The sequence below is a fragment of the Anomalospiza imberbis genome, chromosome 2 (genome assembly GCF_031753505.1).
Source record: "Anomalospiza imberbis isolate Cuckoo-Finch-1a 21T00152 chromosome 2, ASM3175350v1, whole genome shotgun sequence".
In the NCBI taxonomy this organism is placed as follows: Eukaryota; Metazoa; Chordata; class Aves; order Passeriformes; family Viduidae; genus Anomalospiza; species Anomalospiza imberbis.
Genome location: NC_089682.1, coordinates 53,199,738 through 53,213,303, shown reverse-complemented (window position 1 = coordinate 53,213,303; position 13,566 = coordinate 53,199,738). Strand labels below are relative to the sequence as shown.

The 13,566-nt window shown below is 39.8% G+C and overlaps 1 protein-coding gene across 13 annotated transcripts in view; it reads left to right on the top strand.

Annotated features, from left to right (window-relative positions):
* ZBTB20 (zinc finger and BTB domain containing 20) overlaps positions 1–13,566 on the top strand; it is a 482,085-nt gene that overhangs the window by 357,728 nt on the left and 110,791 nt on the right. For all 13 annotated transcript variants that reach the window (XR_010996228.1, XR_010996231.1, XR_010996227.1 and 10 more), the window contains one exon: positions 1,941–1,996. Coding sequence is in view for 9 of the 13 variants with exons in the window: in XM_068181101.1 (XP_068037202.1) it covers positions 1,941–1,996 (56 nt within the window). In the remaining 4 variants the exon portion in view is untranslated. The remainder of the gene's footprint in view (positions 1–1,940; positions 1,997–13,566) is intronic.

The window sequence follows — 13,566 nt, the reverse complement described above, 5'->3', positions numbered from 1 at the left end:
TTAGGAGACCTTGTTTTATGTTGCTTATAACAGAGCCAAACTCTAACCTCAGCCTAAAATTTTCCATTCTGAGGTTTTTTTTCCCTATACTGGATGCCTCCCTTTTTTTTTCCTTTTTTTTTTTTTTTTTAACTCTGGGACTTCAAGACACATTATTTGGCTCAGACCTCTTGTCTCAGGTTCTTCCCTGGTTTGTAGCTCACTGTCCCATCTGCCCAAAATTCTGAAAGAAATATTACCCAACTACGAGCCCCTAACAGTGCTTCACTATCATCTGTTACAGATGAGTCCACGGACTTCCATGGTAAAGTCTTCAGGAGAAATGTAAGAGGAAAATAAGGACTACGTGCTTAGGAAAGGAGATTTTTCTCCACCAGGAGAACTTCCCTGTTACAGTTCATTAGAATAATGGATTCTTGAAAGCAAGATAGTGACCTTCTCTTCACCAGCTTGATCTTGCCCTTCCTTTCATTTTATGTCATTTCAGATTTTCAGTCTGCACAGAATCCATCCTGTCTTCTGTCTTGTGCAAATCTTCCTTACATGTGGGAGCAGTCAGCTCCTTTAAAGAGAAATTTGCTGTTAAAAGGGCCTCTCTGGGTGGCCTGTCCAATAGATGCTATAAGCATCTTGTTTCCTGCCCTGCAGTTTTTAGGATTGTCTCTGCTCTTTGCTGTATTTCCTCCACGTCCCTTGCAAGCCAAGCACTGGATTTGTACACATGCTTTCTCTCACACTCTCTTCTACCAGGACCATTATTCCCACAAATAGTAGCAACAACTCTGAACAGATTTTCTGCCTGCCTTCCCTCTCTCTCTCTCTCTCTCCTGTGACAGCTCCTCTCTTTCCCTTCACTCTCTTAACTCAGGTTTATATTTCTTTGAGTTTTTTTAATTGCTTTGAGGAATGACAGAGCTAATCTTGCCCTGCAACTAGATAGGAAGCAGAAGTTGAGGGCCATGTCTTAAGTGCTGAAGTACACCACATGGATCCCATGGTTGTTTTCTGCTGTGCTCCTGGTCCCCTGATAGCAATCTTCTGGAGAGCCCTGTCTGGCCTGACTACCCAAATTTTTTTCAGCTTGGCAAAGGGAAGGGGAGACAGGACTGATTTGTAGTATTTGAACATTTGGGGAGCATCTGCCTTTGTTTTCTGTGTCCAACAGGAGTGTGTCTTCTTGTTACAATTCAGAGCATCAGGCTTTGATTAATTTTGTTTATTGCTTCATCCCAGGTTATTATGTTTTGGAAATAAATATGGAAATAAATATGTTGGCAGTAAAGCTTAGATACTCCTTAGTAGACCTGTAATCTACCAGAAGTTTGCAAACCTTTAGCCATTCCACTTTCATGCAGTCGTTTTTTTTCTTAGGGGTCTCAGGGTAACAGATCAATCGAGTCCAAGATACTGTGTTGACAGAAGGAACTAAGACAACACAATTTTTCTGTGCTGCTATTAGCTGTAATGTAAGCATTCTCAGCCCTAATAATAAGCCTAACCACTCTTCTGTGAAGGTCAGGATCAAGAAGGCAAGTTCTGTTTCAGAGTCCTGTATCATCTGGCATGACTGCTAAGAAGGATGCCGTTCAAATCTGGCAGTTTTTGTGATAAGAGCATTTGTCCATAGGAGCCACAAGCTTATTTCACGGAGACTGTTGAGCAGCCACCAGAGGATATTTAGTCTCTGCTGGTCTGGAATTATCCCAGGACTGAAAAGCTCCTCAGCCATTACCAGTTTTCTCAGCTACATAGTTCTGGGGCCAGGTAGTTTCAAAACTTCCAAGATCTATGTTTGTGAATTTAAAACTTTTTATTTTCCTCTACTGTGGGAATTGCTGCCATCTGTAAATCTCCTTGATCTCTGTTTTATATTGTTACATTGGTACAATTTAGTGTGTTTATTAACAATTTGATTTCCTTTTTTCTTTCTCTCTTCTCAGATCACTCACAATCAGTTTGTGGCCTTTGTCTGGAGGAGCCTTTCCTTGTCTCTTGTGTAAGTATTTATAACATTTTATACTTTTCATTGATATAAGTTGTGCCTTTTCTTCAAGTTCCATCAAAGTCAGCCCAGGGCCTCTGTTGCTTCCCATCATCACAGGACTCAATACTGAATTTTTATTTTAATGCAGTCCAAGATTTTAATGTAGTGTCACCTTATGGGACTCAGATTTTAGTTCAGTGACATTGTGTGATTATCTGGAATTTATATGTACATTTCTGGATGGCAATATGGAAGATTTCTGTTTATATGTGGGGATATACTTGTTCTGATGGACATTGTGCTGTTGTGTTCTAGTTCAGAATGAAATATAAAGTATTCCATACTGTGCAAGTGCAAAACAAGTACAGAAAACAGTCAACTAGCATTGCAACCTGTCCATGCTGAAGTTTGATCCTGTGGTGAGGGACCCTTCCTTACCCAGTCCTGGCTGCTCTCTGAGCTGCTCTTCTTATATGAGTATATTAAATGTGCTGTATTCTTATTGACATCCAACAGTATCAGGATTAAAGATCTGTCAGTGATTTCTTTGGAAGGTGTTATGCAGAGTTCTTTTCTCACCTAGTCACATTCACTTGAGTTTGGCTCCTGCTATGTAGTTTGGTGATTTGCCGACCTTTTTAACTGAAGAAACTCCTATGTTTATCCAGATAATTGTGTTTTCAAGACCCAAAACTGGAAGAATTAATTTTTTCATGGTTTAAGTTTTGGGTTTTTTTTTTCTTTTTGGGTGGAATAAAGGATGGAGCCTTTGGGAGTGTTTGTTTGTTATCATTTGAGTTTTAATTTTGTCAGGTTCTGACACATGATGGTTTTGCGCATTTGGAACAAAAACTCACATTTTTCTGGGATTCCTTCATACATATTGGCAGTGAAATCTAGTGATTTTGAAACAATGACTCTTCTTGTTGAAATATAAAGGGAAATATAGCACTACCACTTCATAATATTTACTATAGTTAAGTAAAGACAGACCAAAGTTTTCCGAAAGTCCACTAGCATTTTAAGCCACTGTTTTGGGATGTCGAGGCTGAAGCTATTTAGTGCATGCCAGAAGTAATAAGGGCTTTTAAATTTAGGTTAAGAACTCCACGTCCAAATACACCTGGACTTTGTGTTACTTCAGATCTCTACTTTGCCATTTAAATTCATGTCTCCTACCTGTTCAGAGAGAAAAGTAGATGACTGTTAAAGTGATGACTGGATTTAAAAAAAAAAAAAAAAAACAAAACAGCACAGTAAGAGGAATAGCTCTTTCATATTTGGGAGATGAATTAAACCCGCAAATCTGTAAATTTATGTTCAAGCTGTGTTTTGATGGTTGGGATTTCTTTAAAGGGATGTGAAAGTGCAAATGGACAGTCATAATTTTTCAAGGTGCTTGCTGAAACCATAAAAGAGCTTTCTTTTCCCAATACTAGACCACTACTTTTGCAGTGCAGAAGGAAAGGCTGCCTTCTCCCCAACCCTGTGGGCAAAAAGATGAGATTTGCTGCAGTGGCTGCAAAAGGTGGTATGACAATGCCAGCTCCCAAGGAGACATATTTGAGTTGACCTATCATGCCTATGGTGTCCCCATATTTCTTTCCCTTCTCCTTTGCCTTTCATTATAAGGTGTCCCAAATCTGTAATTTACAACATGCTGCTCCAGTTTTGCTCTGATATATTTGCTACAAATAAGTAGGAGCCTATGCGTGTCCATAGCTGCCCGTGGCAATGTCAGGCCTGCGAGATGAGGGGAGCAGAGGCGCCCACAGAATGCAACATGGCTTATGTCTGATGTGACATTTATTTGACTCAGAAAGGCAATTGATTAAAGGCCCATCGGACCTTTGCCATCATGTATTATGTATTTATCCAGCAGGGGCAGTTTATAACGGCCCCTGACAAATCCTATTACTTTTGTTGAAGTACTTCATAATATCAATAAAAAGCATTAATGATACTCAGGAATGGGAAGTGTTAACATCGCTTGTGTTAACGCTTCCTGCAGCAGTGGCAAAACCATTTATGTCTGTGGCAGACACCATGTGCCTTCAACATTTGCACAAAGGCACCAGTTTAACATTGTTCTAGCTCTGCAGGGCAAGGCAGTTAGGTGGAAGCAGCAAGCTGGCTTCATGATAGGCATGTGGAAACCTGAAGCTGAAATCCTTCTTTGATGGTACTTTGCTGTGTGACCATGCATTTGTTGTTTCCCATCTGGCTGCTTTTGTTTCTTGACAGGTAGGATTAGAATTACGTGCTCTCTTGCTTCTTTAGGTCTGGCTTATTCCATGGCCAAGAAGGGCTTCTTAGTGCTCCTCCATTTCTAAATTAGCAAGCTCCATGGGAGCCCTACTATATTTCAGGCATGTCTTGTTCTGTAGTGGCTCTCTCCTTTCTCTCTGGAAGACAGGTCCTTCAGGCCATTGATAGTCTAGGTTCTTTTTGGTAACAGAAAAAGTGTAAATGGGACATTTTTACATTAGAAACTGGTAATGGTACCTGACAAGCATGTTTCTGAACTAGATAAGTGATTTGTTCTGCCTTCTGACTCAGTGTCCAGCACTGGGCTCTCTTTTCATATCCCTTCCCAGAACTTGCTGATGATTCAGTCTTCATACTTCTCCCAGATGTTACATACGTGTCTGCCTAACTATATGGCATCAGGGTTTTGGAGGTGGAAGGATTTCATAGATCTCCCCCCCAAACTATATTCCCACTTAAGAGGAATACAGTTAATCTCTGCTCCCCTTGAATGTCCTCAGGACTTTGAGAGACACAGGTGTATTCTTTGTCAAAATCATTCTTTTCAGGGAAGTCTTCCAACCAGCCTGTAGCAGTATGGACATTACTAAGGTGCTTTACAGTAGGAGAGATAGCTACATAGGATAAATAGCTACAGCAGGACACTTCTCTAACTTACCTGTTCAGATGGAACCCATAAAATATTGGAAAGTTATCTGCTATTAGCGTTGGTAAGTGCAAATCAGAAGTACACCAAAGTCATCCAGATACAAGGAAGTTGCAGGACATGTTAACCTAATTCCATGGATATCTGTCCATCTTGTTTAAATAGATTTCTGATGTAACCAGGTTGTACTGAGCTCCAACATCATTCCTATCAGACTGAGCACTGATTCTAATTCTTGTTACTTTACATCCTGGTTTAAAAAAGAAAAAAAAAAAAAAAAGGAAAAAGAAAAGAAGGGGAAAAGTGCAAAAAACTGCAGTTTATTCCCCAGCTTCATCAAGATGTATTTGGTCAAGTAATGATGACCTAAGGGATGCTGAGAGGCATCTTACTGATCTCATCATAGTTATGAGAACCATCCATCATATGGTCAGTGATTTGTATGGCAAAAGACACCCAGAAGTATTCCAGCCTGCCAGTAGCCAGTTTCTGAGAATCCCTATTGATTTTATCAGAGGTGATGATGCTCAAATACTCTTTGATATCGATGTATATGTCCCTGTTTTGGTACTTATTCACCACCAAACTGTCATCTGTTACCACTCTGAAGCATTACCATCAAATAGCAACTAATTAGCCCCCTCTGAATCCCTTTATCTGGTTCTGTGCTTAGTGTTGTTTTGCACATGAAGAACAACAACAGTGATTGCTACATCAGGAACAGGGAGGAGGCATCTTTTCTCAGGTTTCTTAAGAAGATCTCCCTTACTTGAGAAGAGGATAATAACCCCCAGGTCAAGCTTATTCATGAATCAGAAATGAACATTTGCAAAATGCCAAAAAAGTCTACATGTAATAAGCCTTATGTTTACAACAGCTTTCAAGAGTTAGCGTTTTTCAAGAATTATCATAATTAATGTAATAAATAGGCATGTAAATTATCCAGAAGAATCAGTTGATCTTCTTCTGAAAATAAGGAAGTTTAGGAAGGGAACGGTCACCTAAACAGCAATCTGTGACAGGAAAGGAATATTTTTTTCCCCAGCTATTATGTGTCTTCTGAAGGGAAGGGAAAGTTCCAAAAAAGAAAACAACATGGGCAGAGGCAAATGAGAGAAATGGTGAAAGAGCCTCAAAATGGCAGCAGAGCTGAAATTCTACTCTGGTGTATTTATAGAAATGAAACCGTATAACTGAGAATACACCTTGGGATGAATGTTCTTGAGCAGTGCCACAGTTTTAAGCTTTGTTTTTTTATCTGAAGATGTAGCCATCAAATAAGCAATAGATGTTCAAGGAAAAAAACCCTCATTATTTAAAATAAAGCTGTCAAAGTTCACAGGTTTGTTTTAAAACATCTGTCATAAAAACAGACCAAATATCCAGAAAACTCAAGACGTAGCCAGATTTACCAAAAGGGGCAAAATTTGGTCCTAGTTTTTCATTCAAGCCTTAGTTTAAATATTGACATTCAAATTGTTTAGCAAGTAATAAAGGCTGCACATAGCTGTGAAGTTGATGTGTGGATTACAGCAGGGGCATGTGTGCAACCTGCCTTCTAATTGCAATACCTACAATATATCCACTGGTGCTGGATGAGATGGAACTCAAGATTGGCCAGCATGACAGCTGAAAATGTCAGACCTTTCTGCCATTATGCATACTAGCAATCTCTTTGTTCTGAGTTATTTTTCATTTACTTAGTGTAATATAATACATTGAGTGTTAGCTATTTTTGAAATATTACACAGTACAACAGGAAAAAAAAGACTTTAACTAGACAGTTGTAGGAGCATAATATTTTAGGTTTAACTAGAAAAAAGAAGGAGATAGAAAACAGAGTTGTTCAATGCACTTTTACCCCACACTGGCATAATTTAATATATTTGGATGGAAAAGACCACCTTTGTCAGTGGCAGTAGCAGTAGCAGCATTTCCTACAGCAGTCTGAATGTCAGCCATCAAAATATTAAGACAGACAAGTTTGTTAGGTCGAAATCACTGTGCAAAATGGAAACAACTACAGAGTGCAGCAGAGTTTTTCAGAATATTCCGTTTGTAGTTATGGTAAATTATCTTCCAACTTTGGCAAGCACATTGCTCTTCTACAGCTGTATCACCAAATGTCTTTTTCATTTCTGAGCTTTATTGTGGGTCCTTCTCCTAGTGCAGAAATCCTCTTTGATGCACCCTCCTTTAGCATCATGTTGTGTATTTGCCTCCATCCAATGTATACACCAGACATAGGGTAAAAATGTTACCTAGAACAATTGTGCTGGAGGAGTGGTTGTTATAAAACACAACATCCAGAAATAGGATGTTTCCCAAAAGTCACCTTTTGATCAAGACATTGTAGATTTGTCTATTGAAGCTGGCACCAAGATATGAATACTCAGGGAGATCCAGCCTGCCCATGTTCCTATGGGTGAGACACCACAATGGAAAACGAGCTTGTAAGAGGATTTCCTCCATCTCCTTTTCCTCTCCACCACTCCCACTTAAAAAAAGAAGCAAATCATCTGCCATGTACACAAGTGCACATGTCAAAACACATGTGAGTAACCTTCAGGCCGTGCTTCGTGAAGACTGTTTTGCCTCTTGGTGGGAATGGGAACTCTTAGACATAAAAGATCACAGTGTATTGAAAAATAATTATTCTTTCATCTGAAGTTCTTGTTCAGCTTGAAGCTTTCCATCATTTTGGATAATATCATGCTGCATATGGTTCACAAATTCAGCCCCCCAGCTAATACTTTCATTTCATGTGTTTGCATGCCCAAAATATTAGATTTTTGTGCATCACCGAAAGCAAATGCTTTTGGATCTGAATAGATCTTGCTCTCTTCCATTCCATTGTACTGAGTTTTAATAGAATAGCTGTATCAGTTTTCTGAATGATGTTTTCTGATGTTTTAGCTTCTTAAGCATACTCTAAACAGCTTGAATTTTCAAGGACAAAATTGAAATCCCAACTTCAAATAGCATGCAATTTAGAAGTATTCGTGCTTCACCCAATCACCAAAGTAAGGATCAGTTGCAACATTTGGATCTCGGTATGTATTTAAATTTCATATTTGTCCATGTACACTTATCCTGGATGTCTGTAAAGAAATTAATTGCTTTTCAATTTTTGCAGTAAATCCACTTCTACATAAAAGACAAAAAATTATGTGCAGCATTCTGGGTGCTCTGTAATATGCACTGAAGGTTGTGAAGGAGAACTACTATGTGTGATCAGCATATAACCAGCTCTGAAGAATGAAGGTTTTCAGACACTGGTTTTCAATTATTGCATTTAAAAAATCTTTTACATTTTGGGGTTTAGAGCATATTTCTTATGTGAATATCTGTGCATGCTTAACAGGGTCCAGTCATGACATTAAATACTTAAATTCTGCCACAGAAGGCTAAAACATAAATGCAGCTTCTCTTCCAGTGAACTTTAATGGAAAGGTAGCAATTTTAGTCACTCAAATACCTGCAGACTGAGAAACGCCTCAGGGAAAATTGTCAAAAATCCTGTTCTTTCTTAACTTGTTGAAAACAGTTTGGCAGATCTTTTATTGTGGAGCCTGCAATTTAATCTCATGTTGATACTGTGACTTCTGTGGCAATGTCTTCACCTTCCATCCTGGCTTGTGCCAGTGCAATATTGCCGCTCTGCTAGTGGGCAGCCCAGCTTTTCCTATTGCAGGAATTTACAAAGTGTCAAAGCCTGACTGGATCTAGAAAAGCACGTAGTGCTTCAGGGAGAAGCAATGCTTTTGTAAGTGTTTCTGGTCACCAAGTATTTCTCCTGCACTTCTTACTCCAGCAGTGTTTTCTTGGAAAGCAGGGTCCAGAATTCAAAGGCATTCAGCAGGATTTTGTAGATGAATGGGCATCCTGTTCTGGGAATAAGAATATGTTAAAAGCACGAAACTGAACTAGATATTTAATTAAACTGTACAAGTAAACTGCTGAGAAAGTTGTAGCATCTCTGAACATCTCAAAGAACTGAGAAAGAGAAATAACACTTGAACATTACAGGTGAATGAGAACTAAGTATTGTTAATGAGCAATTTATTGGTGTTGATTGATCCTTTTATAGCTATTTAAGCATGCCCCCGCTTTTTCCTAATCTGTGCCCCCTCCCTTTGAGGGGCCATGTAAAGAAATGTTACCTTCTCCACCCAAATCCTATTAGATAGAAAAAGCTATTTTATTTACCTAAACAATTCTGGATTGTCCAATTATAGTATAGCCTTCACCTTGCCCAATAGTTCTTTCTTCACCACTGCTCAATCTCCCCTTCACGTAAGCAGTGGCTCATCTTACAGTCCTTTTGGAAATCTTGATCTAAACTCATGATTACCCTTGTGATACTGTATCAAATGCTCTACTGATAAATTAATTTACTGCTTTTCCTTTGTCTGGATAATCAGTTATCTTATCAAAGAAAGTTATCAGGTTAGTCTACTACAAACTACCTTTAGCAAACTCATGTTTTATTTCATCCCATTTTCCATTTACCTTCATGTCTTTTCCATTATTTTTTCCTTCAACATTTGCTGCACTCATGCTGTTGAAGCTCCTGATGTTACATCAACATCAAACAGGTGTAAGTGAGATCAGAATCAGTTTCAATATGCTGTAGTACAGCCTTGCAAAAGCCTATTCATTCTCATGACTGCAAAAAGCTACGTTCTCATCTGGCAGACAAGTAAAACATCAATTTTATTTTTCGTTGTCATTATAGTAAAGTGCAGGTGGGCTGATTTTGAGCCTTGGCTGTTGAATGTTTGAAATGATGTGCAAAAGGGTTTCTAGAGATAGGATCAGAGACATCTACCTGCACATTAGAGTGCTTGGACACTTGCATTGGAAAAACCTTAATGTATGTATCAGTAATGAAAATCTTAATTAAGAACGCTGCATCATTGTCCATGAACGCACTTTCTTTCTCTGTATGTGAAGCTCTTTGTGTGTTGCAGCATCTACCTGGTCCAGACAGACAGAGCCCTCAAAGAGTGTGTCTGGTAGATCTCTTGATTATTAACAACTAGTAAATGGCAAACTCTTCTTTTGTCTCAACACTAAAACTCAGAATAGTAGAGCACACAGCGTAACTTGGGAGTTTGTTTGGACTTTTTCTATGGTTTTTTTTCACTTCATTGTTATACTGGTGGGTTTCAAAATCCAGTAGCATTGATTGAACTGAATAATGTAACTTAGAGCTACCAAAATGTGCACAGACTATTTACCCACTAGTATACTATTTACTCACTAGTATATCTTTTCCTTTAGGAACAATGCGCTTGCCTGGGCCGTGTTCTGTATGCACAAAAACGTACACTAATGGAAGTGACAACTGCGATGTTAATCCCCCTGAACTCAGAAAATGTAGAGTGAAGGCTCCCAGAGCAGCCTTGCCTCTGCCCCTTGCTTATGTTAAGGTTTCTTACTGATTCCTTGGCTTTCCAAGGCAGACAGTACAGGGAGAACAGAGAGGAACTGCATAAGGTTTTTTTCCCTGTAATTGTATTCCAGTGGCATTTGTTTGTGGAGCACCGCTTGTATGTTTGATGTGGTTTGAAACACATCCAGAAAACCTCTCCAAGTAGTGGACATACAACTTATTTATAGGTGTACTGATAGCAGCAAAAATAGTGTAAGGTAAGGAAGAGTGTATGCACACACACACACTTTTGCCAGAGTTATATCTTTTGCTTCCAGATGAATCAGGCTGTCTTCTCAGATGCACTGTCATGTCGCTGACATTGCTGGTTTCTGTGGACTCACACCTGCAAGGCAAGAGGATATGTCCTAGGAAAGGCAGGAGCAGGAGATACTGCTATTTACTTTGAATAAGAAACAACTATGGAGTGTCTTGTTGTTTATACAAATCATCCCAGTTGAGACCCATATAAAAACCTACACATGCAGTGACTTTATTTTTTCATCCTTAGGAAGAATTCCTCCAGTCTGACAGAAGAGTTCATGCTGAGGCCAGTAGTTCATGCAAGGCACAAAAGCTGTATATAACTTTATATTGTCATATAAAAAACCAATTCTGAGAATGAAACCCATGTAATCCAATAATCCTTCAGACTACAGCTGCTGTTTCAACCATCATTAATATTCTCAGAACCAACACTTACTTCCCTAAGACATCAGAACCTGAAATATTCCAGATAAAATAAAGTGGCATCAAAAGATTATTAGTGGACTGGAGCATCCCTCTTATGTGGAAAGGTTGAGGGAGCTGGGCCTGTTCAGCCTTGGGAAGAGATGGCTGAGAGGGAATCATATAAAGGTATATAAGAACAGCAGTGTGTCCTTATGGCCAAGAAGGCCAATGGGATCCTGGGGTGCATCAGGAATAGAGTTGCCAGCAGGTCAAAGGAGGTGATCCTGCCCCTCTGCTCAGCCCTGGTGAGGCACATCTGCAGTGCTGTGTCCAGATCTGGGCTTCTCAGAACAGGAGGGATATGGAGCTCCTGGAGCCAGTGCAGCAGAGAATGACAAAGATGATTAAGGGACTGGAGCATCCCTCTTAGGAAAGGCTGAGGGAGCTGGGCCTGTTCAGCCTCCAGAAGAAATGACAGAGGGGACCTCACCAATGTCTGTCAGTATCTGAAGGGAGGGTGTCAGGGGAATGGAGCCAGGCTCTGCTCAGTGGTGCTGAGCAATGGGACAAGAGACAATGGGCAGACACTGATGCACAGAAGTTCCACCTGAACATGAGGAACGACTTCTTTACTGTGCAGGTGACCAAGCACTGGAACGGGCTGCCCAGAGAAGTAGTGGAGTCTCCCTCAATGGAGATATTCTAAGCCCATCTAGACACAACCCTGTGCCATGTGCTTTGGGATGACCCTTCTTGAGCAAGGCAGTCAGACCAGATGACTCATTGTGGCCCCTTCCAACCTACCCAGCCTGTGATCCTGTGAAATTGCCGATTCTTCACTGCTTGGTATCAAGCCAGTGCATTTCATCTAGCCAGAATACAAGTGAGGAATCACCTTCAGTCTGATTCATTCTATACCAAAATGCAAATATGAAGTAATTAAAACTGCCCCATAGTCTTCCTGCTACAGCTCAATCACAGATTGCAAGTATAGTATCTTTTTTATATCTTTTAAAAAAAATTTTTACTGGTCATTTACACAATTGGCTGTCTACAGTTAGAAAAGTGTAGCTTGGTGTCTGGAAGAATATTTAAGAAAATAAAGATATTTTAATATGGCAAAAACCTTGTAATTCCAAAACCAAATGGTTTCAAACATGTCGGCACTGCTCGTTCTCTTTCAGGACTATGTACGTGTCAAGTTTGATGTTTTAAAACAAAGCTGTGTTATAATTATACAAGCATGTTTCAGTAAAAAAGGCTTATGGAAAACTTAACAGCTGGAAACTGGTTTTTACATACTTGGATGACTCAAAGCAGCTGAATGGGTTTTTGCAAAACTTTACCAAAAATGACATTTGTGGATTGAGACAAGGCATGAGAAATAGCAGCTGAAAAGGTAACAGTTTCACAAAGGTATGAGCAAATATAGACAGAGCTTATTTAATTCATCAGCATCCACTGCACAGTCGTTAATGTAATGCTATAAAAATAAAAGGATTCATATTTATATAGTTTTTCAAGGATTTCAAAGATCTGTAGTAGACTTTAAGGAATTAAGCTTTGTAGCTGAGCACTAATCAAATATTAATATTTATATTTCATTGGGATACCTCATATTCAAACAGGAAAACAAAGACATAGAGAAAGGTAGAGGGGTTGCCAGAATCTGCACAGAAAGAGAAGACCACATTTAGCGCCTGTGCCTTTGGATTGCTCAGCTTGGCAGCGTGGGAGCGCACTTGGCATCAGGGAGCTCCTGGCGTCTCTGTCCCTCTGACTCCCGCTTCAGACACACCCAGCTTGTAGGTGAACACCTCTCTCACACATGCAGGCTGGGCTCAGGTACCCAGCTTCCTTCTTTCTGGCTCCACACTTCATTCCCAAAGGCAAAGTCTGCCAAATTCTGGCTGCTGTGATCATGAAGCTTGACTGTATTCAAGTATCACCCCCATTTCAAGTGTGCATACACTCCTCTTTCTCCGCTGTTCTCGAGGACTGTCAAGGTGAAAGAGCTGTCACCAGAAACCTCTTCTGGGGTCTTTTTCAGTGCATGGTTCGGTCTATAACTCTCTAACAATAACTTTACTGTTTGAAACCTCAGTCACTGAATAAATACGATTTTACTGCTGCTTAGCTTGGATGTTGAACTGTATTGGAGGAAACTGCTCTACTTTCATACTGAATTTTTTTTCAGGGTGGTGTGTGTGAAAAATAACACAAATAGGAGTGGTTTTGGATGGTCACATTGAGCAGTCAGCAAGAAGAAAAGTACAGTGTGGTGAAGGGAAATCTGTTTGTAGTAAAAGCAATATAAGCTTGTGGTTTGCTAATGGGACCAAGAACATGAATTTTTCACTTTAACCCCAGCTGTAAAACTCCCTCCTGATGGTGGGGAAATCACTTGATGTCCTGTTGTTGACCTCAATTTCATCTTCATGGTGTGAACCACGACCCAGCTCACCAGAATACCATTCCTCTTGAAGTTCAGGTATTAGCAGAGGTTTTGTAAAGATTCTTGTATAACCTAACAAGCCCACTCCTTGTCAATGTTAAGGG